Source organism: Ambystoma mexicanum, chromosome 1p, assembly GCF_040938575.1.
Source record: "Ambystoma mexicanum isolate Mex_15411 chromosome 1p, UKY_AmexF1_1, whole genome shotgun sequence".
In the NCBI taxonomy this organism is placed as follows: domain Eukaryota; kingdom Metazoa; phylum Chordata; class Amphibia; order Caudata; family Ambystomatidae; genus Ambystoma; species Ambystoma mexicanum.
In genome coordinates, this window is record NC_090921.1 from 397246690 (window position 1) to 397274340 (window position 27651).

Here is a 27651-nt window from a genome sequence, read left to right on the forward strand (position 1 = left end):
AAGCAGTTTAGGGTGGAGAAACGTCTAACTTGCCCTATGCCAAGATGGGATTTCCCCACCTAAAGAAAACTAAGGATAGCCTGTGTCAGGATGTCCAAATTAAATATCTGTCTGTGTCCAAAACCTATACTTGCCCTCACAACTAACTGTATACCATGTGTAGGGATGTCAGTCTCAAAAGACTAGTGTTCAAAAGAAAGTTCAGAGTTCCTTCCAGCTCTTGGCTTGGGATCAGCTTTCCCTTTCCAAAGTTCAAAACAGTTCTCAGAATATTGGGGTTCCCTTCCCCAAGAGTTCAAAACGTCCAGCTTTCAAAAATTACAGTTCTGTTTCTTAACTTCAGTTTCTTACACAAGGATGTAGCAACACAAAAGCTGGACTTCAAACATGCTTTCATTGACTTTTTTCAATTCGGAACTTGATCTAGGCGCAGTTGTCAGACAACACAGTCCACCCATTATGGGCCACGCAACCAATACCCCTTCTTACGGCTTCCTTCAACATTTAGCCACTGGTTCCATCTTACAGTGATGCTTAGTTGGTTCCTCAGTGTCCCACTCTTCCGACACTGTCCCGTGGCTGGCCTAGCTACCATGCACACAAGTTTCTCTCAGCTTGCAATGCCTGGGCTTCTCTTGACTTTCGGCCAATATTTAGTTTCTCATCTTCATACCCTCCTTGATATTCTCATTTCTGTGCTAATTCCCTTCAACCTTGGGGACCCCCGGCTCTTTTGCTGGACTTAGGGCTTGTGATTGTTTCCTCCTGAGGGAGTGGGACCTTTTTCTCACACCCTCATGTATTTTTCCTGACTGGGATTTTTTTTGTTTGACCTTTTTGTTGTGTGTGACAAACTCAATAGGCATCTGCTTTTTGTGTAGCGACACACAGCACCTTAGGTACACTGCCACTAAGAAGTCCCTTGGACTCCTCTTGATGTTTAAATTATTTTTCTTGGGTGAACTACCGTTCTCAAGAATAGTAAGATGATCGCTGTCTACTAGCACACACCACCCTATGTGGAGTGCTGGGGGGATACTTAGTCATTCCTATCCAACTTCTCCTGTCTCTTTTTTTTGCCATTTTCTGTTTGTTAGTTTCTTCTGTGCTTTAACTCTGTTAGTTGAAACTGGTTTGAGCCATTTGTGTGTTTCGCCTTTGGCGGGCTTCAGCCCTGAAGCCCGGCCAGACTCCAGTGTGTCTGGAAAGGCAGGAAGTGAGGCAGAGTCCCGAAACTTCCCTGTCCTTTGTCTCTAGGGGTGCCTGAATGAAACCAGTCCTGATTGGCCGGCTGGCTGTCTTGAAAGGACAGCCACCCTGCTGTGTGATTGACAGCATAGGCTGTGAATGAACGGGAAATCGCATAAAAAGCGAGGTTTCTGGGACTAGAGCAGAGTCGACCACTGGAGAGGTACATCCGAAGAAGACGACGTGACACCAGCAGCACCATCCTGGACCAAGAAGTGCCCGGTGAAGCCCTGCAGCTGTGCTGACCCGTTTTCCTATTGACTGGGAAGACCCGTAAGGGATGACTTCCTCCCTTGGGATGGTGGGACCAACTTACCTCAGGACAAACTTCCATTTGCGCATCCCCCGATTTGCTGTGCCTCACCAGAGATGCAGAAACCCATTTCCAGGAGTTCTGTGACCACTGACGAGTCTGAATCCGTCCAAATCTTCGTGGGCATCCAGAGGACCATTTTTTCGACCAAATTGCTTCAACCATATTGTAATTCGATCAAATGCATTCGACCAAATGTCTGGTAACCCCTTGTGCTCTCTACAAAGCATCTTACTTGAGTTACTGTGATTTCTTCTGAACTTACTAACTTTGTCAAGACTTTATTTAAGAAGTGCATCAGAACTATCGACTTTGTCCATTGACTTTTGTTTTCTTAGCTCCCTAATGGCAATCCTCTGAACCTACTGGCTTTGGCAGTTCTTGTTCCCTCACAGGTTATAATTGTGGATACTATTATTGCTGGGATAAAGGTTTACCTGCCTCACTTTAGGAGATTGTAATTGTTTTACAAACTGTTGAAAGTATGTTCCAAGTCACATTATAACCTTTCCTTCCTTAAACAACTCAATAACTGAATTGGTAACTGAAAATAAGCGCAGTACTGACCTTTACTGAAGTCACTCCGTGTGCTGGAACATGTGTTAGCGTAAGAAAAGTAACTACCAACTTTTATTGTCTTTTAAAACTGAATCCAAACTTTGATTGAATGTGACAAGTAGATAAAGCTTTTTAAAGAATGTTTATTTAACCCTTGTGTATATTATAAATAAATATGTATATATAACTAAGTGTGTAAGTGTACTTGGCTACTAGTACTTACTGATTTCAATTGTACAGCTCACATTACCCCTCTTAAGATAAGCCTGGCTGCTCAGTCACACTTCCAACTTGTGTAATACAGGTCTATATTAAAAGGTAGGTTACCCAATGCCAAGCAGATCAGTCTTGTGTTGTCCTCACCAGTTGGACTGCACTCATTCTTACCCGACAACTTTGCCTCTACTTGTTTCATAAACTGTATTTCTTGACTTCTGTTACATGCACTACAGAGTGGTGTTTGGAACTGTCTCAGTTACTTAAAAAAACGCTTACACCTGTTAGGTCTCTGATATATGTGTGCGTCAGTGAAATGAGGCTGTGTCCCACTAGATGGTCTCTTCCTTGTCCCAGTACTAAGGTGTTGTTTCTGGGGAACAGTTTGGAAGGAGAGAAGGGAAAGGGCTGACAATATTCCACAAAGGCTTTAGGGATAGAGGGCTCATGAAAGGGGAAAAGGGGTTACTGTATCTCGCCTAAGGACGTCCTCTCCCCATTTCCCAAGTTCCCACCACCCAGGTGATCCTCCCTCGCATATCCACCCCGAGGGTCGGGATCCAAAAGCAATGGCCCTTCCCTGGCCACCTGAAAGAAGGATTCTGGGGAATAGGAGGTCACAACGCCTCAGGTTCTTCAGAGTAGTGAAAAGTCAAAATGTGCGGCAACACACAACATCCCAGAGTAGGACCATCAACCTAAAAACAAACACTGAGTTTTTATTTCCAGCACCTACCTGGAGGCCACATCAGTAGCAATCAAAATCTTGAAAATGCTGGATTTGAACTTCGACAAGGCAGCAAATCGCTGTTTCTGTGGAAAAGATGAAATGGGCAATTCAGTCAGGAAAATATCAACAGGATTTCATTCACCCTGTGTAGGTGTTCAAGGTTTACAAAAAGGGTGATACGATCTAAAAAATAGCTCACAATTTCACACATGCAGATCTTGGGCATTCATACATTAACTTTGCCATTCAAAATGATGTCCTTGCACCTTTAAGTGATATACTTTGTGCCACACACTTCAGTATGTCTCCCGGAAGGATGTGTTCAGGAAACTGTCTCCTGCCTGTCCTTAATGATGGCTGATGTGGTTGCCAAGAGGGCCGAGTGCCGCTACAGACAATGCAATGCTGGGCCTGGGGGATGCATGAGGAAGATACACTAGCTACTCCAAGGAAAGGGCTAGCCACATAGAAGTGCCAACACCCACTGTCATTTTAAGTCAACAGAGTACGAGTGGAAATCCCACAGAGCTGGCCACCTCTGCACACGTGGGTGCAGACATTCTTTAAAAAATGATGAGGGCAAGTAACAGGATCAGAATTAAAATAGCTCAGGAAACTTGCACAGTCACATGGCAAACTCTCTACACTCAGTCAACTAAACCAGTTAGGCAAAAGGAGATCACCCAAAGGGCAGGACTATGTTGCGATAAGCAGAAAGAGAACCCTTCCAACCACAGGGACGGCCTAACCAACCACAAATACCACATCAAACTGTAAGCAGCCCCCCATACCATATGCAAAATGTGAGAAACCTGAAGGTGTCTATCTGATTGGGATTGGTCTGCGGGAATCTGTCATCCAGGTGGCCAGGACACGACCATAAATATTGGATCCAGTTCCGGGGGTGGAGCAGTGAGGGAGGATCACCTGCATGGGGGGTCCTCAGGGAGTGTAAGTGGCACACCGACTGGTGAGACACAGTATCCCCCTTCTTATAACACCTTTTCCCCCATCCTACCACATAGAATGCTCAAACACTCTATCCCCCCTCCCTTTTCAGACATGAACACTTTTGCACATCACGAAAGGCAACGGACTAACACCAGAGCCGTTTACCTGACATGTCCCAATACAAGGGTCAGGCAAAGTCAGGCAATTGACCAGAATCACACACACCAGGCGGCCTTTTCCCTTCCCCACAGGGATAAAAGGTGGAGCACGACGAGCAGGGATGAGACAGCTATACAAACACGGCAGTTCAAGAGGAGGAGAAAGGCGGCGAGAATCAAGAGGGTGACAGAGAGAAATGACCTTGTCCTTTATGAACCAGTCCCGGGAAGCCTCCGCACAAGGAAACGAAAGACTGCAAAAATAGCCAGCGTGTGTTGCAGCAGATGTCAACGGTACACGGAGCAAGCCTACGCTGATACGCAGGACACAGAGAGACGCCTGCTAATGTGGTACCATCCTTAACTCCAGATACAAGAAAGCCAAGTGGCTCGTCAAAACCGGTGCTAAGAAACCGAAATGTGTTGAACGAAAGTCACAAAGTGGCAAGTGGCAAAGTGGTTAACGAACTGTTAACATTAAGGGAAAACTAGCTGCAGAAGGGTCCAGCACCACGTGGGTGCTCACCCGAGATACTCTGGTTGATCCTGCATTTGTTGAAACTACTGATACCAGAAGGCCTAAGGAGAGCCGCAAGGAAATGGTCAAAGTGCCATGGTCTAGCATAATTCTCTGTACAGTCGAAAGTCTTTGCGCCGACAAACCATTGGAAAGCCAAGGAAGATGCGTCCCGAAAAGTGAGAAAGCAAAAGGAACATTGTGTTGACAGGAGTGAACCTGACAGAGGGAGGTCCACAGTGAATTGTTTAAAAAGGCATTAAAACTTGTGAATGCAACAGTTGAGATTGTTTGGAAAAAGCTGTAGTGAACCCGACGGAGGGAGGCTAACATTCAAGAGGGGTCCGAGCCTGGAAAAGGGGGATCCAGGGGTGAGAAGCCATCACCCAACGACAAGTGAATGGCGTAGTGAACCAGATGGAGGAAGGCAAACATTTGTGAAGGGTCTGAGCCCCGAATAGGGGGATCCAGGGGTGAAGTCATCGCCCAACGTATATTGGAAAGGAACTCTTTTTGTTTGTTATTTTTAAACATATCAGGTCCTTGGAGGCAAGAGACTTTTTGTGGAAAAGAGACAGCCACCAAAGGTCCCGATATCTGAGAACGGAACTGTTGTCTCGTGCTGGGAAAGCTCGAGTGTGTGCTGCTCAGGAGTCCCACCTTGTCCCCTGCTCAAAACGTGGGAAAGGGCGAACCCCGGCTACCACATCCTGACATATTATTTGTGAACACTTCTTTCTTTCTTGTGAACACCATCCCACACTCTTTGTATTAGTTGTAACGACTGGCAATCTTTTTTTTTAGTATAGGGCCTATTATTTGTCAAGACGCTACTAGGACTGCCTTATTATTTGATGGGCGTAGCTTGCTCCCATCTTAGATTCAGGTTTAGATTAGGCGTTTTTCCAACCTGCAAATACAGTTTAATAAACACCCTTGAACTGTGATCACTTGTGTCTGTCTTTTCTGTTGCCACCATGAGTTCTTTACAAAAGGCAGATACACCCAAGTTCCCTTAGGGTAGAGAGCGGCTGAAAGGCTTGGTCGAGGAGTTTGGAAGAGCTTGGAAGTGGAGAAAAGAGAAGAACAGAGAGGGATACACTCAAACTATGTCTAACGGGGAGTGTGAGCATGTGGTGTACTTTCGTTTGGAGTCAATAGACAGTAATCTTTTAGGTAGCGGTCCACTCGGTACGAGCTTGCAGCTAGATAAAGAAAATCTGCAGGTAGGGTTGTGCAGCTACTGACTGAGGTCCCTGAGAGCGGGAGGCAGCAAGAGGACCAGTAAGAAGGCCTCAGATAGCCTGAGGTGGTCATGTCTTCCTATGGCTCCAGGCCAGTTTTAATTCCAAATCCAGCTCAGACTACAGAACCACTAGGCACCAGTGCATTCTAGAGACCTTACTGGAGGTCCACCCACCGTCCACTAGCAGCATGAGATCATCGCCAAGAAAGGTTGAGACCGACGGGGAGGGACCCAGAGAAGTCGCAAGAGGAACGGAGGGGCATTTGATTTGGAGTTCTTTAGGTTTTGGTTGAGTTAACCTGCACCTATTGACCATATCTGTTTTGTTGCGTTAAGCTCCCGGGAGAGACAGGGACCCGTATTTACTAAGAACTGTAGAACTTAACTTTAAGAAAAAAATGTTCAACTGCACCGAGAGACACCAACTTTTGAGTTTATTCCGGGATATGATCACATCCCGGTGAATTACTCTCCTAAGTATTAAGGACGTGAATTTGGTTTCCAGTTTAAGATACCCTAATAAAGAAGTGCAACACATCAGGGCACATCTGTCTCTCATCATACTTCTTTACCTTTGTTGGGTTTGGCAACCTCGTTAAGAGATCTAATCTGTATCCTAGTGTCCCTTATTTTGGTGAACAGCAAGAGTTGGGAACCCCTGAATTGCTAATGTTACAACTAGCACATATAGGGTTCTCATCCCCATTTAAGAACCACAAACATGATGGCACTCCCATGCTGTCCACTGACCTGTTTCATCATGGAATGCAGAGCAATTGAGGGAAAGTTAAACTCTCTCAGCATCATGTTCAGTATTTGGCAGTTCCTGAAAATTAAACAGAAAAATAATTCTAGCAAAAAAGGGATATCTCGTTAAAACATTTAAAATGTATCCTATAACCAAATTCTTCATATTAGATGTGCAAACAAGTAAAATAACAGTGTTGGGGAGATTTTTCCACAGCCCTCTAGTGAAGAACGTACGTTGTGTAGAAAGTGCACTTATTTAGTTTTGACTAGAAGGTGGCGCCAATGCTCTACCTATAAGCCAAAACTATTGCACTGAAGTGCAACTAGGAACACAATGGGATATGAGGAGAGGGCAACAGCTTGTGGGTGTTGTGTGGTTATTAATGTTAGGACAGTTTTTCTGAAGTCCAACTAAGGGACTAATAAAACCATTCCACGTAGGCAGTACAAGACACCACTCTTAGTTTAAGGCTGTACCACCCAAGTTCAGGGTAGGGTAGACAGAGCTGCCAGGATTATCTTATAAGGGAGAGAAGAAGGCTGCAGAATCAGTACAAAGGAATTGTAATGCAAATGATCCAAGGAAACACTGAAACACTAAGAATAGTCAAAATAAATGGTTTATTTGAATACAAGTAGGCCCAGATAAATCTTGGGGGGAATAAGTACCATCACATTGTATATAACCACAATTATAATAACAGAACACAATGCTTGAAGGTGCGCATAAAACTTATTTGGAACACCTAACAGTTGTTCTAGTGAAGTCAAAACCAATAGTTACTTTTGGATCACTTACAGGGTAGTAGACCCTAGCAGTTGTACTGTGACGCTCAGCAAGACGTCACATAGTAAGTGAACTGGACAATATACTTTTCAGAATAGTGGAACACCTATTCCAGGAACAGTATAAACCTATAACTAGGATTTAGGATAACAGTTCTTCTAGGGGAGTAGGACCTTGGGGTGTGATATTCAATTACAGTTGTTTTTCAGTTCACAGACTATTATTATTAAGGGAAGCAATAACTAACTTAGGATATCACAGCTATACTCAAGGTAGGTAAACCCTTTATACTTTTGTAAGGAGCTACCAGCAACCTAAAAGGTAAGTATGACCTAGGCAGACTTATTCTGGACTGGCTAATGGCAACTCTGAGGAGGCAAGGCCCAATTGGGGACACTCATACAATTATCTTAACAGGAATACAAAAATCTTTAGGAAGATGGGAACCCAATTCACAGTTGAGTAAATTAACCCTATCTACTTTCTGTTAGAATGGCGAGAACATTTCTAAGTAAAGAAAGACTATGAGAATACCTATTTAAGAAGGCACACAGCTTATTCAAGTTAAGTAAATCCTATATATACTTTTCACAATGGCAAAATATATCTAAGGTAAATAATAACATTTTGTAACTGTACACTCAGTTACAGTTACCAACCAACTTCTTTTACAAGTAAGTAACATTTGAACACTGGTTATCCTTTTCAAGGCAGAACCCTTTTCTCATCCAGTCCTTCCCTTATTCTATAGCATGAGTCCACTCCGAGGCAGAAGAGGGACCCTAGTGGTCTAGGTGTGAACTGTAGGCAGGGTGAGATAGGGTTCAGTTGCAGGCAAAGTCAGAGTTCCAGAGGAAGACTGTTCAAACAAGTAAGTATTTCAGTTTAAAGTAAGTGGAGGGTCCAGGGACTTCAGAGAAGATACCCTTGGAGGATTCCGCAGTGGGCCTGGGTGAACTGGATGAGTGGCCTCCCAATCACAGAAAACACCCCAAAGCTATACAGAAATCGCAAAGGCTTAAGGTAGGTAAAATACCCCAGCCAACAGTACTTCAGCACAGAAGAAGAGTTGCAGCAGGAATACCTCAGGATCTCCAGCCAAAGATCGAGTCAATGGATTCCTTTGTCAATAAGACGGAAGACAGGACTTTGGAAGGACTTTTGCAGCAGGGATCATGGAAGAAGTCTGCAGGCAAGATTTTCCTTGCAGCTGGATGCGGCTCTGGATTTGGCACCTTTTCAGAAGCACAGAAGAAGACAGAATATCGCTGGCTGGATTCTCGTTGTTTGCAAGTTCCTGCACTCTTGTGAGGGGGCTTATTGAACTTGATTCACGTCTCTGGAAGTCCAGCAAGTTGCACAGTTTCAGCAAAATTCGGAATTCAGAAGACTGCACCGCACATTGGTTCGAGGTCCCAGGGTATTGGGGTATTGCAGCCCTGCAAGGTCGCAGCACAACGTGGGATGGCTCAAAATGCAGGTCTCCTTGAGTCCAGTGGGTCTCACCAGGCTCTGGGTCGGGTCTTAGTTTTCGGAGTCCCCAGGTCGAGTGGAAGGGAAGGAAGGGTAACAACAGGCTCCGGTTACACAACAGGCTCTCCATTCGCTGGAAATTTTCTCAGCCGCATTTCCTTAATCATCTTCTACAGTTTTGGTTCCAGTGGTCGACCACCTCTTCAGCTTCTAGGATCGGACTTTTATGCAGGAGCTACAGCACAACTTCTGGATTCTCTCCCCCACATTTTGCAGAAAGGCGCGGTCTGGCTGTCCAATAAGGACAGCCAGCCCCCCACTGGGAGTTGTTCGCTTTCTAGCAAGGTGGAAGACAAAGGGCGGCACGGTTTTGGACTACTCCTTCGCTTCCTGCCTTTCCACTCACTCTGGGGTCTAGGCAGGGAATCTACAGGATTCCCGTCAAAGACCAAACTGTCACTGAGGTTGTTCCCACCTAGAATGGCTTGGGAAAACCTCAGAAACAGCAAGCACACAACAAATGGCGAAATAAGGAGCCCACCATTTTAGAAAAATGGTGGTCCTTCTGTGCATTACTGAGGCTGAATTAACAGCCTGCAGGTAATATAGACTCAAAGTCATTAAGGTAAAACCACTGACACCAGCCATTCCTGTAAAACTCGCAATTGTAACAAAATGTTATCAGGTAATTAAGAAAGGGGATACATTGTTTCCCCCAGCACTTAACATAAGGTGGGGTGTGCTGGCTCACTATATAAAATGTAAAAGGGGATGAAAATCCCTCTTTACTACTTGGGAACTGTAGTTCACCCAAGTACATGAAAGTGAAATTAACGGGGCAGCCCATATGGGCAACCCAGCCTAGCCCAAAAGTTGTAAGAAACTATAACTTCAACCATACACTATGGAGAGACAAAAAAAAAAAGGTCACCCATAAAAAGAGTAAAAGCCTAGGTCAGAAGGGAAAAAATATTCCCCTTAACTGGGGTTGCCACAGGTCGGGAAGATTTATCATGGATATGAAATTCTTACCTACAATTAAATGATCCATTGACAGCCTGATCCCATAACGATCACAGCCCCTAATCCCTATGGCCAGTAGCACTCACAACACATCCTGATGTGATCTCGAATTCACTTTATCAAGCATAACATCAAATGTTGTGAAGTGCCTGGCGGTATTAAAGCAGTCTTCTGAGAGTTAATGGCTTAATTTGAGATTTAAATCAGGTATTGGTATAATATAATTGTCTTAAGCAAATGTGCCTTCAGCCACTTGATTTATAAGCAGTATGCACGTACTTGTGTTAAGATGGATTTCTAAAATCAACTATGGGGGAAGACACAGTTGACTAGCCAAACCCAATCAAGGTAAGGCAGCAAAGCGGCAAGGTTTAGTCTCATGAGGTCTGTGAGAGTCGTCAAGGGCTACAATTAGTTTGCCAATAACCTGCAGTAAGGTAAAAAGTACGGGACTACTTGTCAGTACCCAGTTTGATAAAGTTAGAGGTATGTACAAAAATATACAATGATTTATTAGGCCATCAAAATACACACTAAGCAAGGAAAAACTCTAGTCAAATATTGTCACACACTTACTATAAAACAGATCTATACATTCACCATTAGGAGAAGAAAGAAAGCGTATACGGCAATAACCAGTAAAACACAGGTATGTATGTACATAATTATTATTATTATACAATGTAGTAAAGACACTTAGAATAACCACAGAATAGTACACCTAATACTTAACAAATCCAATACTAAGATGGTGTGTGCCCTAAAGTCACCAGCTCCAAAGTCATACTTCACAGGCAGGCTTATTAAGAGATGCCAGTGGTTATGATCACAAAATCAAAAAGGTAAGTAAAGTTCAGGTAAGTAATTCTACTCAATCCCAGTCACTAGGATAGGCATAACAAGGGATCCTTGACCAGGCCTCCACCAACCAAAGTCGGAAAAGAGTAGTTTAGAGACAGGACATTACGCCCATGTAACCCAATAGGGAACATGGGGCTTTAGGGGGGACAAACGGGTAGGTTAACTTACCCCTCTGACTCGGATTTCTCCAGATACCACTGCTGAGGATCCAGAATCCATTGGGGACACAATCTTTCTTCTGTGCTTGGTTTGGTCGAGGAAAGACCAGGGGTCGCGGGTGCAGTGTCTACTTTTTGATGCAGAATTTAGTGGTCGGCCGAGGTGCTTGGGAGTCGGTTCCCGACACCTTCCAGCTAACACCCAAACAAAGAAAAGAGGAAGACTTCCAAGTGCAGATGGCTTCAGGACACCTTTAGGATGCAAAGGAGATGGACTGCAAACGGAGTCAACAAGGCCAGGCGGCGACACGCGATCATCCAGGGATGAACAAAGGAGCAGGTCCTGCACCGTTTTCGTTCTCATGCACGATGGTTGAAAATGCAGGAGCAGGTGTCTTGTTGTACAAGATGAAGATCCTCCAAGTTCCAAGAAGCACTCGGAATGGCAACTGTGCCAGTGAGGTAGCCCATGAGACAGCTGGTCCGTCTACTGGTTGGTCCAGGGACACTTCCAACTCAGAAGGCAAGGCTCGTCGAGAAGGGGTGGAGATTGGTTCTTCCTACCGATAAAGGTGGTCGAACCACTGACTGTTAGGAAAGATTTCTCTATAGGAAATTTTCCTTCCATATTCTATGGACACCCAAATGTTTTGCTTTTGTTTTTTAATCTCTCCTGACTTTTGACAGGGAAGTGAAGCCTTCAGCTTCACTCACCTGGCCTTTTTCCATGAGGAAACTGATCAGCCCTTAAGACTGTCAGTACTGGGAAACTATGTTTCCCTTTTGTCTTTTTACCTTTTTGGTAACTTTTTAATAGTGCACACAGCATCTTACAATGGAGTGCAATGGGGAAACGTTTCGATCACCCTAAACTTTTACACTTGCGATTTTTGGTTACTTTTATATGTACCTGAAGACAAGTTGGTGGCAGCAGATCAATTTTTACATTATTTTTAGTGTGCACATTCGTGTTTAGCCGTGTATGGCTGCTAAATGTGGCTAGTGCCTTAAAATGGCCGTGCCACAAGGTTTTTCACTTGCCCTTTGGCAATATTGTCGTTTGGCCTTCCTGCCTTCTTGGGTCAGGAAATCCCATATAAGGTAATGCACTTTCCAAGGAACGCTGCTGCTTTCGTGGACTAGTGATGCCTCGTTTGTGTGGCTGAGGAAGTGGGTGTTGGTGTCTGCTCCCACTACGCATCTGTGGTGCCAGAGAGTCTGGGTGTGTGGCATGACCGAAACCCACAGTGGTGCCCAATAGGACCACTGCTGGCTGTTTGAATGGTGCAGATCCATACCATTGGTGGGCTTGGACTTTCATCCTGCCAGGTTTTAGCATAAGAAGAGGACTCCTGCAGTCATTACTTCAGATCAGCATTGGAGCAAAGTTTCCGGTGTAGATGAGCAACCAACTGAAGATCCGTGGATGACTCCTGAATAGGCCAAGCATCCTTTCATGTGAGTGACTAGCCTGGTGAAGCCCTGCTGGACTACCTGATCTATGAAGGCTCTGAGCGGTGCTTCAATGGTAGGACTGGTGAGGGCAACCAGTCTCAACGGATACTCGAGGATCCAGCTGTCCAAAGCCTTCGGAAGTGTCCCTCGACCACCCAGTGGACTAACCAGCTCTCCAGTCGGCTACCTTGGTAGACAAGTCGCTGTACCATGTTCGTCACAGGAACTTCGTTGGTCACCGGCTTGTGCTGCAAGTCGCCTTCCTGCCAAGTTTCAGCTTCCCAGCATCAAGGGATCCTAGTCTGGAAGGTGGTCTACAACCGCAACTTGAGACGACTGCTGTTGCCTGTGTGCGGTAGCCATTGCTGGAACTCGCCGAATTGACCGGAAGAGGTCTGCATCAGGTCTACTGGTTTAGGTCTACTTGGTCGAAAATATTTGACCTTATTTCTTTGGGTCAATTTTTGGTCGAAAATGCAGAGGGAGACCCCCATGGCACCCCCCAGTTCCTCCACCTTAACCTATTCCCTTACCCCTCCCCATATAGTTATTTAATTTGACTGAAAGAACTATCAAAAAAAAATTAGCTCAAATATTTTTCTAGCACGTATTCTAATACCTTTCTTTTTCGCAAAGGGTTACACTCTGCTCCTGGAACAGGCCAAATAACCCTTGCACCCGTAGCTCCTTGGCATCTTCTACTGGATCCTACAGCAGGAAAAACTATCTCTAGCGACCCACAGTTGACATACCTAGTCACCTGGGAAAATCAGAGTATGGGTATTAAGTAATTGCAACGTATTAATCCCCCCCCCCCCGTTCTCCTTAGAACAAACATTGGTTATTTCAATCCATCGCTTTTTGATGTTAGGATCCAAAAGCTGCATCTAAAATATAGGAAAATAATTGTACCGATTACTGTCGAAGTATCTTCTGAAACATTTTCACCACCACAATAACTCTTCGTACACCTGTCCCCCCTCCTAAGAAGCTTTGAGACTTTTGGGCATATACATCATAGGGATTGGACTTACAAAGTTAGGGCCTAATTCTTGTGAACAGGTTTAATTCTACTTCATCAATACTTACCCTTGTTTAGATTACTAAGTTACTGTATGCATTCCTAAAATCCTAACGGTGACTCTATATGGGATACATTACTCACCGTAATCATATTTCTGATGCTTGTATCTGCTTAGATTCCCATGCTATGCATAGGTCGACATCTAGTGGAAGCTGCAGAGTATTACAGTTGTTGTTTTCAAAACTCGAAAAGGGAAGTCGACAGGGTATGCCAGTAATTCTATCCCTAGTGTGACGTCCACTGTACCCATGGCCCTTCACGCGTCAAGGTCCCTGAGATTGTTTTGTTTCTGACATGAGGTAGCATGAAGTGTAGCGCGAGTACAGGTGTATCCAAGCAGATATGTATCAGAGATGCTTATATAAACATCCATGCACCTTCTCTCGAAGGGGAGGAAAGGAGGGCGCATGTGAATCTAAGCAGATACAAGCATCAGCTAAAGAGGGATTACTTCCTGTAGCGTTGTCATGCATAATTTTTGTGGCTTTACCCAAGTGTTCGCAGGGCGTAAGTCTAATACAGGGCGCATAGTTTGATTTTATTTTTACACAAGGAAGTAAGTTGAATAAATACTGTTGTTTGCCTCATTGGCTGGGACGATTTCTATGGCGTCCTTGAGTAACAGCGCAGCAACCTCCTCAAGAAGGATGAGTTGTTCTTCCTTCGTGGTTGTTCATTGTCACGGGGGATGGTTGGAAGGTCGTTGAATTAGCTCCACACAATAGCCAACCCCGCTACAGTCGATAGCACCCACTTGTCTGTGGTGATTCCCTCCCATGAGTGGGTGAAGTGTGAAATGCGCCCTCCTACTGGAGAGGCATGCGAGGGGACCTGAAGCGGTTTGTCATTGTTTAGGAGGTGTAGCTCCACCTCTGGATGTGGAGGACCCCCCCCCTCCGGGCCACGAGATCGGTACTGGCCTCTCTGGAACCCCTGCAAGGCTTGTCCCTGGTTGTTACCCCAGGATGAGTCCTGACCTTGTCCATAATTGGAGCCCCTTTGTGAGCTTTGACCACAAAAAGTCAACGGAAATTGCTTCCGCCTCTTTGGCCTGGTGGCTTATTGGTTAGCTGGCCTAGAGATTTTGAAATGTCATACTCCTCCTTGGCATATTTCAATGCATCCTCCACGGCCTTCCCAAACAGGACGTTGGGCTCCACCAGCAAGTTAAGGCGTGTTGCCTGTGTTTCATGTTTGAAACCAGACTGGCGAAGCCATGCATGGCATTTAATTATGGTACCTTCGGCAATGATCCTGCCCGCACTGTCTGCAGCATCTAAGTTGTTCTTTAAGATGTAGCTGGATACTGCCTTGCCATAAGCTGCTACTAGGGCCAGTTGAGATTTGAGTGGTTCAGGAGCTGAAGCTATTAGTGTTGCCACCTCGTACCACTTGTGGCAGTTGTAGCTTGCCAGTAGTGTTGTGTTTCTTAATCCTCGTTTGAAAGGCTGCTGAAGTGTTCACCTTTCTTCCCAGAGTGTAGAGTTTTTTACTCTCCTTATCGGGGGGCGCTTCTGATGAAGCTAAAAGGTGCTCCAGCCCTCTTTCGGGTTGTAGTTACCACAAGGGAGTACGGTTTTAGCTGGCCCCTGATGTAAAGTGGGTCAGATGGTGCAGGACGGAAGAGTTTTTCAACACGTGGGTTGACTGCCCGCGTTTGGTTCGGGGTCGCCAGAGAAGGTTGTACCCTCCTTTGGATGGACTGAAGGATGGGAATAAATTGGGTGGCGGTGTTGGGGAGAATGTGCTAATTCCCCTCTACCTTAGAGAACCCCAGCAACTTTGCTGGATTTGATTTTTTTAACCTGGAGAGAGTGAGACACCCCACCCCCACTCGCTCATGCATTTTAATGTGATTTTTTTAACTCGGTTTCTTTTGGTTATGGAGCCTGACAAACTCCATAGGCATCATTTTTTACATTGTGTCACACAGCACCTTCAGTGCAGTGGAACAGGGAAGTCTTCCAGATTTCCCAAAGGTTTCAATACCTTCTCTGGGATAAACTACTATTCCCCAGAGCAGTAAAGTGAAATTGACTTTACTTAGATTTGTAACTTTCTAGACCCAGCACACGCCATCTTACAATAGGGTGCTGGAGGGGTTACCTAGTATCCCCTTTGTCCAGCTTTTCATGTGACAGTTTTATGTTACCTTTTCCTCAATTAATGGCTGGTGGCAGTGGTTTACTTTTAACTACTGTGGTGTGCATTCACCACGGGTTGCGTTTGCAGCTGCGGTAAAGCACCCAAGGGTGCCATTTTTGTCAAAATGGTCTTGGTAATTTTTTTCACCATTTCTTTGTAGAAAGGTCCTTCTTGAGATATACTCTGCGAGCCAAACCAGGTTTGGTCCCTTTGTTCGCTTTGCCTTTGGCAGGCTTCACGAGTGAAGCCCACCTCTGGCTCCATAGTGTCTGTGGTGGGCAAGAAGGGAGGTGCCCGAAACTTCCTGTGCTTAGTCTCCTAGGAGACCCAATGCACTCTGTAGTGATTGGCTGGCTGAGTGTCTGGCAAAGACAGCCAGCCTGCTGGGTGACTGACAGCTAGGCTGGAATGAATGGGAGAGAACTGAATAAAAGGCGAGGCTTTTGGCTTGGAAGGCAGAATCGACCACTGGAGGAAGGAACCCAAGAAGAACTTGAAGAGGGCGCCTGCTGCAACTCCTGGACCATTGGTTAACCCAGTGAAGCCCTGCTGCTGTGCTGAAACTCCAAATTCATATCGACAAAGAAGCCCCTGCTAGGACGACTTCTCCCCTTGAGTTGGTGGGACCAATCAACTCCAAAGTAAGCCATCTGGACACGCTCTCTGAGCTGGTTGACTTTCCACAGAGTTGCTGCTGGAAACCAAAACGTCAGGGAGAGGAACACCAGATTGTGTGTGTTGCTTTTAAGCTGGCCAAGAGCTCTAGGAAGATCCTCTGGACTCCCAGGACGCAGGACTGACCGTGCCTGAGCCGCCTCAACAGAGTGCAGGACCCCAGATGCAAGGAAAGCCCATCTCGACAGCCAAGAGTCCTCGAACTTAATGCCTTAAGAAGGCTTTCTGGGATATGTTTTTGCACCAAGTGGGCTATTCCCGAGCTCTTGGTGCCTTTGGCCGTTTTCAACGTGGTGTGGCGCATTTCGGCGGTGGAGCGGGCCGAAGCCTTGTCTTCCGAGGTTCAGCAGAGGGTTTGGACACGGCGTCTAATTTGTGTTTTGACTTACGGGGCCTGTCGTGCGGCCAAGAGGACAAGGATTTGGTGGACTTCCCCCTTGACGCCGTGTGTGGGCGTTTGGTCGACGTTGGCGTCGATCCTTGGCTATGTGCTTAGTGCTAAGAGTAGTGTGAGTGCTACCGCCGGCAGGTGTCATCCCCGTAACAGACCCGCCCCGGCCTGTCTATTGGAGTGGGGGCTTACACTTGCTGGTTCCCCGTCGCATTCGCCGCCCGAAGAGATCGCAATGCTGCCATCGCTGTGGTTCCCCTTCACGTCCATGGCGGCCTCTGCCTGCATGGTGCTATGGGCCCAGCGCTTTGTCTTTCGGTCCCGGAGTGTCTTTTGCTTGACAATGGCCCTTGTTTTAGTCCCGTGCTAGACGGACATTGCTCACCCTGTGCTCGTCTAACCAGCAGAACTTCTTATTACAACTAGGGCACAGTTTAAACAGAGTTCTATCCATAGTTAAACGAAATGGCAACCAGGCGAGAAAAAGGAGTGTAAAGGGGAAAATGCATTCTCTAATGTCCACCCCCCACTCTCCCTACTGTTAGGGCTGTGGCCCGGTGCGGCCCTCCAAGGCCGAAGGGGTATGCCGAATCAAGGACTTTGTTCGACGATCGTCCTTTCCACCGCTGTCGAAGAAGTTGTCCAAGTCGGTGTGAAGAAAGGGTAGAAAGAGTAACTAACTCTAATTTAACAATAATAAATGGCATCAGCCAAAAGAAACTCTGCGATTAAGCGTCCATCACTATGGCGGAAAAAAACCATCTGAGGGACCACGACGCTTGAAGGACCATGGGTACAGTGGACGTCACACCAGGGATAATATTACTGGCACGCCCTGTCGACGTCCCTTTTCGAGTTTCGAAAACAACAACTGTAATAATCCGCAGCTTCCACTACATGTCGGCCTATGCATAGCATGTGATCTAAGCAGATTCCACAAGCATCAGAAAAAGAAAATATATGAGAATGCATTACTTACCGTAAAAGCATTTCTGATGATTGTATCTGCTTAGATTCACATGCTGTGCATAGGTCCGACATCCAGTGGTCACTGCGGAGTATTGCATTTTGTTTTTCGTAGTCGAAAAGGGGACGTCGACAAGGCGTGTCTGAAACACTATCCCTATAGTGACGTGCGTTGTACCCACAATCCCTCACGCGTCGAGGTCCCTCCGTTTGTATTTTTCTGCCCTGAGGGAGCCTTCTAGACGTGAGTGAGTACAGAAAAGAGAGAGATATATAAAGGAAGTCTATGTTCCTTCCATCCGAGCGGGGAGGAAGGGCGGGCGCATGTGAATCTAAGCAGATACAATCATCAGAAATGCTTTTACGGTAAGTAATGCATTCTCTTCTGATGTTTGTTAATCTGCTTAGAATCACATGCTGTGCATAGACTAGCGAGCAGTACCCGGAGTTGGCGGTGGGTTATGAGAAGGAACAGTAGAGAAAAGGTGTCGTAATACTGCCTGTCCCACCTGGGAGTCAGATCTAGAGTGTGTATCTAGACAGTAGTGTTTTGTAAAGGTGTGCACAGAACTCCAGGTAGCCGCTTTGCAGATGGACTCAAGGGGAACATTTGCAATGAATGCTATGGATGCCCCCGTGCCTCGAGTAGAGTGTGCTCTTGGCCTAAAGGGCAGTTCTCTCTTAGCAAGAGTATAGCAGAGAGTGATGCATTGAACAATCCATCTAGAAATAGTGGATTTTGAAACTGCATCTCCTTCTCTTCCTGCTGCCACCGAGACGAAGAACTGATTAGTCTTCCTCAGTGGTCTGGTTCTTTCCATGTAGAACATGACCGCTCTGCGTACATCTAGTGTGTGCAGAGTCCTTTCTCCCAAATTGGAAGGATTTTGAAAGAACGTTGGTAGTTCTATAGATTGGTTTACGTGGAATTTAGAAATAAATTTCGGAGCAAACCTAGGGTGAGTGCGTAGAACCACTTTATCTTTGTGAACTGTAACGAAGGGGTCTAGAATAGAAAGAGCCTGAAGTTCACTTACTCTCCTGATGGAGGTGATAGCTATTAAAAAAGCAGTCTTAAGCGTGAGGTGTTTAAGAGATGCTTTGTGCATGGGTTCGAATGGAGAGCCCATGAGTCTGGTAAGTACCACATTAAGGTCCCATCCGGGAGCTGGGTCAGCTATCGGGGGGTGTATTCTCTTTACTCCCTCCATGAAGGCTTTTATAACAGGGATCCTCCACCACGACACTTTGAGTTGGGAAGTGGTGTATGCAGAAAGTGCAGCTAGGTGGACTTTAATGGAGTTAAACACTAGACCTGAATCCAAAAGGTGGGTCAGGTATAGGACCACATGTGTGGGAGAGCAGTCAATAGGGTTGATGCTTTTGCTCCTGCACCAGATGACAAATCTTTTCCACTTGCTAGAATAGCAGTGGCGAGTGTTCGGTTTCCGGGCTTCCTTGAGGATGTCCATGCATCTTTGCGGGAGTTGTACATGTCCGAACTCTATGATCTCAGGAGCCAAGCTGCTAAGTTCATGTTCTGGGGGCATGGATGCAGAGTCCTGCCTTTGTCCTGAGACAGCATGTTGTACGGGCAGGGGAGTTTTACTGGGGGGGATAGAGACATCTCCATCAAGTGAGCGAACCATGGTTGTCGTGCCCACATTGGGGCCACTAGTATCATGGTCACTTGTTCCTGGTGCATCTTGTGCACCACTTTGTTGAGAAGGGGAGTCGGGGGGAAAAGCGTAAACAAATTTCCCTGACCATTGCATCGACAGACCGTTCCCCTTGGATTGGTTCTGGGGGTACCTGGAGGCGTAACTTAGGCATTGTGAGTTTTCCAGGGTTGCGAACAGGTCTATTTCTGGGAATCCCCATTGTGTGAAGACGTCGAAGACGATGTCTTTGTGCAGGCGCCATTCGTACTCTTTGGGCAGGGGGAAATCTCTGCTGAGACTGTCTGCTAGCAGATTGAGTTCCCCGGGTACATGTAGTGATAGTAGGAACATGTCCTGTTTGCGAGCCCACTTCCATATATTCTGGGCCAGCTTGGACAGGCCTGGAGAGTGGGTGCCCCCTTGCTTGTTGATGTAGTACATGGCTGTGGTGCTGTCTGTAAGGACCATTACTGTTTTGCCTTGTAGGTGTTCCTGGAAGGCTCTTAGCGCCTTGAACACAGCTAGTAGCTCCAGTAGATTTATGTGTTTGGATGCTACGTTCGGAGTCCACACTCCGTGAGCAGTCTGATGGGATAGGTGCGCCCCCCATCCTGTGAGGGATGCGTCTGTGGTTAGAGTGGCTTCCGCCGCGGGTGTGGCAAAGGGTTTCCCTTTTTCCATGTTTTCCTTTGTCCACCACCGTAGCGAGAGAACTAAGGCCTGCGAGACCACAACTAGATCCTCCCATAGTCCGCTGGCCTGACACCACTGGCTGTTGAGCCACTCTTGCATTGGGCGCATGCGCAGGCGCGCGTGAGGTACCAAATAAATACACGACGCCATCATTCCTAGCAAGCGCATTGCTTTGCGTACCGTCACCTCTCGACCGGTTACATAATGAGGGATTTGAAACAGCATGTTTTGGACCCTCTCTTTGGAGGGGAAGGCGAGGCCGTCCTTTGTTTGAATTAGAGCCCCGAGGAATTGCTTGATTTGACTGGGGTCTAAACTGGACTTCTTTTCGTTGATGGAGAAGCCCAACTGGAACAAAAGGTCTACTGTCTTTTGGGTATTGGAGAAGCATGTTTCGTAAGAATCCCCTGTTATGAGCCAGTCGTCGAGGTAAGGGTAAACTGGGATGGACAACCTGCGCAGGTGGGCCGCTGCCACTGCCAGCACCTTCGTGAATACCCTTGGTGCTGATGCTATGCCGAAGGGTAGCACTTTGAACTGGTAGTGTTTGCCCTCTATCATGAACCTGAGGTATTTTCTGTGCGCTGGCAACATTGAAATATGAAAGTATGCATCTTTCATGTCCAATGTTGTCATGTAATCTCCCTGAGAAAGCAGTGGGATCACTTCCTGTAAGGTTACCATACGAAACTTTTGGGGTTTGATAAATTTGTTCGCTGGGCGCAGATCTAATACAGAGCGCATGGTTAGATCCTTTTTGGGTACAAGGAAGTACACTGAATAAATACCTTCCGTTACCTGAGATAGAGGCACGACCTCTATGGCTCCTTTTTCCAGCAGTTGTTGTACTTCTTGGAGAAGGATGGCAAGATGTTCCGGTGTCATGCGACGTCCCCTCGGGGGTCTGTAGGATGGGGAACTGTTGAATTCGATACAGTATCCGTGGGCTACGGTGGACAGTACCCAACGGTCTGACGTTATCTCCTCCCATGCAGGAAGAAAGGATGTTATCCGGCCCCCGACCGGTGTTGCATGGGAGGGGACGCGAATATTCGCGTCATTTGGAGTTGTTGGGGGCTTGGGAGCCTCTGGGGGTGGATCCCTGACCCCTCCCTTTGCCCCGGCGTTGGCCTCTTTGGCTGTACTGCCCACTATTGGTTTGGTAATTGGTGGCAGGGTATTGCTGATGTTGATTTTGTTGTTGGTGTTGGCGTTGGCCACGAAAAAGGCGTTTGTTGCCATAGCCGCGCCTGGTAGTGGGCTTAGAGATTTGGTCAAGAGTCTTGATAGTGTCGAACTCTTTTTTAGCCATCTCTAGGGCTTCATCTACCGCTTTTCCGAAGAGGTTAGCGTCCTCGACAGGTTTATTTATCAAAGACGCCTGTGTCTCTGGTTTAAAGCCTGAGTTGCGCAGCCATACATGGGGCTTTAGGAGTATTCCTTGTACCAAGGAACGTCCTGCTGTTTCTGCCGCGTCCAGAGAGTTTTTAACAATGCTCTGGTTCACTTGGGTTCCTTCGCCAATAGTTGACAGTAGGCGCGTACATAAAGGCTCCGGTGCTTCCTCGGCGTCTTTTCGCAGTTTGGCCCACTGCGCGTCTGCGTAGCTTGCAAGCAAGGAATTGTTGTTGGCAATTCTTGCTGAGAAGGCAGCCGAGGAAGTAACTCTTTTTGCAAGGGCAAAAAGCCTCTTGCCCTCCTTGTCAGGGGGTGCCTCACTGGTGGAAAGTGGTACCCCTGCCCTCTTTCTAGTATTAGATACCACTAGGGAATCCGGAATGGAATGTCCCCTAATGTAGAGGGGGTCTGAGGGTGAAGGAGTGAAAAGTTTTTCAATCCGTGGATTGACCCCTCTGATCATTGCGGGAGTGGACAGCGAAGGTATGATCCTTCTCTTCACTGAAGCGAGGAGTGGAATGGTCTGGCTGACCGGGGGTTTTTCTTTAGTCACTCTTTCTACAAAGTCCAATTCTGGAGAGAGTTCCCCGGTGTCGAGTTCGAAATGCGCTGCTGCTCTGCGCAACAGTGCATTGAACGTGGGCTGATCGTCAATTGGAGACGTGTTCCTAACTGGAGAATTGTCCGGAGGAGTTAGGTTTAGGACATCAGTGTCGGAATACACTGATGGTGATTGCCAGGGGTGTGAAGGTCCCTCTTCTGGGTTAACCCCGAAGCCTTCTTCTATAATGTCTGTTCTGTCTTCCAGACATTCCTCCTGGTTCTGTTCTTCATTGTCCATGAAATCATCTTCTTCCTCGAAGTCTTGTCCCTCCCCAGTGAGGTCATATACATCTTGGAAGTCTGAGGCTGTGTCCTGCTGGGGATCGACTAGCCTCGGATTTTTGGCCCTGGGGTCCTCCTGAGGCCCTTCTCTGGTCCTCTTGTGAGTTTGAGAGGCCTGGGTGCTCATGAACCTTTCCATCCTCTCCATACAGAGGTGGAGTCTTTCCATTGTTTCATGGGGTACCCCAGAGCGGTCTGGCGGGGGAAACATAGGGTTATCTAACTCGAAATGGCTCGACCTCTCCCAAAGCGTCGAGGAAAGTGTCCCGTCGCCCTCCGAAAAACCTTCAGGTGTGTCGGGAGACTCCCTGACTGAAGGGGGTAGTCCCTGCTTCCCTTCGGGCTTTTTCGGCGTATCCTTTAACTTATGCGTAACGCTCGACGTAATATTCGGCGCACGCTTTTGGGCGTCGGCTACAGCGATCCTTGCTAAGCTATCGGCGACTCGCTTGTCGGCGACTCGTTTGTCGGCGGAAGCTTGAGTTTTCGACGCTATGGGTATCGAACGCTCTACGGCGGTCTGCGCTTTCTGTTGATGCGCACCGGCCGATGGTTTGGTGGCAGCGCCCTTGTTTGCCGAAAGCCCAGTCGCAGGTCGCGGCTGCGGTTGCGAGAGGGGCTTCGAACCCGAACGGTCCGAGGAGGCCGCCGGTGGAACCTGCGTCTCCTTGGGCGCCGAAGGTCTTTTCGACTTCGTCGAAGAAGAGCCGTGGGTTGTGTGTTTATGTGGATCTTTGTGTGCGTCTGTGTCGCCGGGGTGTTCATCCCCATAAGCAGGGCGTGAGCCGAGCCCGTCGGGGCCGGGGACAGACGACGAAGCGCGTAAGCGCTCCTTAGAGGGGGTTTCGACTTCCGTAGCGGAGGTCATGTTATCGCGTTCCTCGTCACTGTCGGTGGTAGCAGCGGCGGGTGAACCTTCGGCCTTCGACATCGCGTAGGCCGCCCACCTTTTAACCCTTCGGTCTTTTAGAGTTTTAGGCTTAAGAAGCCGACAAGCCGCGCACCTTTCCTCCTTGTGATCGAGGGGCAAGCAGCGGTTGCACCGTGAGTGCTTGTCCTTCCAAGTGAATTTGCCTTTACAAAGTGGGCAAAACCTAAACGGTGTCCTCTCCATAGCCGAGGCAATAAATCGCGATAAACACCCCAAGGGAAAGGAAGGGGAAAGGGAAAGGCATTCTCAGAAAAGACCCAGAGATGTCCCACGACCCCACTCTCCCTACTGTATATGGCCTGCGAGGCCAGGCCACGTGTTCGGCAGCGCCGAAGGATTTCTTCCGCTCAACCCTCCGTCGAAGATTCTTTTCGGCGGAGAACAGCTTACAACTGCGTCGAGGGAGGGATTATTAATATTAGAGAAAAAACGACCAAAGGTCGAGGAGTTGCAATGTCTCTCGAGGAGCTCCGCGTGAAGGCGACCAGAAGCTGGGCGGAAAAAAACAATCTGAGGGACCTCGACGCGTGAGGGATTGTGGGTACAACGCACGTCACTATAGGGATAGTGTTTCAGACACGCCTTGTCGACGTCCCCTTTTCGACTACGAAAAACAAAATGCAATACTCCGCAGTGACCACTGGATGTCGGACCTATGCACAGCATGTGATTCTAAGCAGATTAACAAACATCAGAAATATATATATATTTGACAATGAGTATTGTGTGATACTACTAGCCGATTAATTCTTTTAGTATTTTTGTACTTACCTGTCTAAATTGAATTATTGTGTGCTTCACTGAGAGGACTCATTGTGGACCCCTGACCCCACACACTTTCTCCTGAGGCCAAGCCTAGACCACGCTCCACGATTACCTTGATTGGGTATGGCCAACCTCCGAGAGTTCCCCTTTTTACTATAACTAGGTGGCCTCCTAAAATCAGTCCACCATGCCAGATTCTAGAAATCCATCTCAACACTGTTGAGGGTCTTCTTGGGATCAGGACAGAGGAGCATGGCTTCACCATAACAGCACTGTATGCTGGTCAACTTCAGGGATCGTCCGCCCTCTGGACTTCTTCATAGAAGTCTTGGCTCAAATGATAATCCTTCGAATAGCTGTAGGAGTGCTCCTTTTATCCAAGATTTGGGCTGGGAGCAAACCCAAGCCGCCAAAAGTAAGGAGCTGCACCATTCAAATGGCCAGTTGCTATCCACTCATTGATCGCCACAACATCTGCCGAGCAACTCAGACACCGGGGATGTGGATTGGGACTAGACAGGCAGGCAGGCAGGCAGGCAGACAGGCAGACAGACAGACAGACAGACAGACAGACAGACAGACAGACACACACAGACCCGCCCCCCCCTTTTGAGTAATTTCTTGTCCTGAACATGGAAGAAGGATAAAGAACAAGCAAACAACCCTGTGGCACGTGCCATCTTAGGGTGCTAGCCACTTAGAGTAAATTCAAAAGTACACGAGTATAAAAATATCACAGCTGCCACCAGCTTGCCTTTGGCACGTTATAAAAGTAGCCAAAAAGCCCTTAGATAAAAAGAAGAATACAAAGTATTCTACGGCACTTCATTGTAAGGTGAGGTGCGCAATCTTAACAATACAAGAATTAATAAAGAGAGACAGTCTCTCTGTACTGTTTTAGGGACTAGGCAGTTTCCCCATAAGAATGAGGAAAACAGGCATGGGAAGTCTAAAAAAGTCAGGACTGGGTTCAAAACCAGCAAAAAGTAAGGGTGTACTATAGAAACCTAAGGGAGGAAAGGCGCAAAAAGAAAATCTTCCTAACAGTAGCCAAAGGAACAACCAGGGGTACCAAAGAGAATTACGGTGGTGAGATTTAAAAAGAAACCGAAATGATCCAACAATCCAGCAAAAACTGTGGGGGTATTGTAAAAACAAGCAAAAATGCAACATAAGGGGAAATCTTCACAAACCCTGTTGAGATGGATTTCTAAAATCAACCCTGGTGGGCAGATTTTAGGAGGCCACCCCCGTTGTGGCGAACAGGGAGACTCAGAGTTTAGCCAAAGCATAATCAAAGTAGTGTGGAGAGCAGCCAATGTTTAGTCTCAGGAGAGTGTGATCAGGGGTTCCATTGAGTCCACACAGAATAACACAATATTTCAGATTAGTTATAAAAATATAGTTATTTATTTAGGCCTTAAAGAACACACCAAGAAATTGAACTAGCAGGTAGTAATAGCACACAAAACCATATAACACAAATATATACATTCACAGGTAGGTTATTTTTATTTATTTAATATTTTAATATTTGTATTGCGCCGGTAGCCTGCAGGCCTCGGGGCGCAGAAACATGAACACATTGCATAAGGAAGAATACTTTGCAAAACGGGATTGACAAAAAGGTATGCAGGGAGCCTAGATATAGGTTTCCACAAAAGATTATTTAAAGATAAGAGTTTTCACTTGTTTGCGGAACCACATGTAGTTGGTTTCCAGTCTAATGTGGATGGTTAGATTATTTAAAAGGCCGGTCTCCAGTATTGGAAAGGATCTGCCAAGACCACATTTAGGTTTATGCAGAGCCACTGTGATTTTGCAGAGATGGGTTGATCTAAGTGTTCTGCCTGGTCCATAGGATTGGATCCTAGATTTTAAGTAAGCCATGGCTTTTCCATGGACACACCTATCCAAGATTGTTAAAACCTTGCAATGTACCCTATCCTCGATTGTCAACCAGTGTAGCTCCCTTCTGGAGTCACTGATGTGTTGTGATCTGGTTTTATGCTCAACAATCCTTACCGCATTATTCTGGAAAACTTGGTAGCTGCGTAAGCATTTTTTGGAGGCACCCAGAACTAAAGCATTGCCATAGTCCAAGCGAGACATAATGATGGCTCTAGCAATGGTGGCACTGTTGTCCTCCGATATGTAGGGACGGATGGATTTTAGTAATCTGAGGTGGTAAGCACAGTTTTCTTTAATGTATTGTGCCTGCACATTGGTCCCCAAGGATGCTTCAAGCATCATACCCAGGGTTTGACCTTGCTCAAGACCTGAATCTGTGTGTCTTTTATTTTGAAGGATTTGTACGGGGTAGATAGTTTAGCTCTAACTGATGAGGAGCCGAATATCATAAGCTCTGTTTTTTTGTCCATTAAGGCACATCCAATTGGAGTCCATCCAATGTTCCACATTGTTATATATCATGGTGAGATGGTCACAATCTTTCTGGTAATCTCCACTTAGCTCAAACACCAGCTGCGTGTCATCAGCGTAGTTGAGAAAAAAAAATGCGTTCATGTGATGGAGGACAAGGCATAGGTATCTCAGATAGATGTTAAATAGTAATGGTGACATGCAAGCGCCTTGGGGAACACCACATAGAATTTCCTTTTCCACGGAGAACTTGTCGCCCCAATGGACCTTGGATATCCTGTTTTTTAGGAACGACATTATCCAGCCGATTGCTTCCTCTGAACAGTTTGCCGTTTTCATCAGAGCGGACTGGAGTAAATTATGGTCCAATAGGTCGAACGCAGCGCTCAGATCGAGAAGGATGAGGAGGCCTGCCTTTCCCTTGTCAATGATGCAAAGCATCTTGGTCTGTAGATCAAGCATGGCCGACTCCGTGCTGTGAGCCGGGCGAAAACCTGATTGTTGAGGGTGGAGGGAATTTGTTGATTATACATGTGCCTGTAGCTGGCTAGTGGCGATCCTATCCATGATTTTCAATATAAAGTTACAATTTGTAATGGGTCTCAGGTTGCTGGGATCTCTTTGGTCGAGGTTGGGTTTCTTGACCAACGGTGTAACTAACTTTTTTGGTGGCCTTAGGTACTTCCTGATCTCTAAAAGATGTATTGATGATTTTAGTTAGCATTGGTGCGAAGATGTCCATGTTGTCCAAGATTATTTTAGGAGGGAGAATGTTCTCTGCACAGGTGGTGGGTTTCATAGAGGTGAGGGTTTTAGTCATGTCATTAACCGTGATTCCTGAGAACTTGAAGGTTTCAGAGAGTGGAGGTGGATTCTCCGGGGACATGGTCATTGATTTCTTTTTGTTCGTCAGTGAGTTTAAAATAGTGTCCCTGGCTTCGGAGATTTTATTGAAGAAGGCGGTCTGGGTAACATCACATTCTTCTTGTGTGGGTGTAGGCGATGGGTTTTTCCACTGATTTTAAGATGTTAAGTGGAATTTGCTGCCGCTGTTATTTGGTCATTGTAATAATTTTTCTTAGCTTCTAGTATCATAAGTTTGTATTTAGTTTCACTTTCTTTCCAGGAAGCTTTGTTGGCAGACGAGGATTTTTTTCGCCAGCTGTTTTCCCTATTTCTCTTAACCTTTTTTTGATCTGTGGGTTCACTAGTGAACCAAAGTTGTTTTTTT

General features: G+C 46.6%; 1 protein-coding gene across 1 annotated transcript in view; it reads right to left on the bottom strand.

Annotated features, from left to right (window-relative positions):
* The window catches only part of DDX49 (DEAD-box helicase 49), a 561187-nt gene that overhangs the window by 262134 nt on the left and 271402 nt on the right, over window positions 1-27651 (bottom strand). Inside the window, exons 7-8 of the mRNA XM_069649167.1 lie at window positions 6688-6763; window positions 3072-3148 (exon numbers count right to left, since the gene is read on the bottom strand). Of these exons, the coding sequence (XP_069505268.1) occupies window positions 3072-3148; window positions 6688-6763 (153 nt within the window). The remainder of the gene's footprint in view (window positions 1-3071; window positions 3149-6687; window positions 6764-27651) is intronic.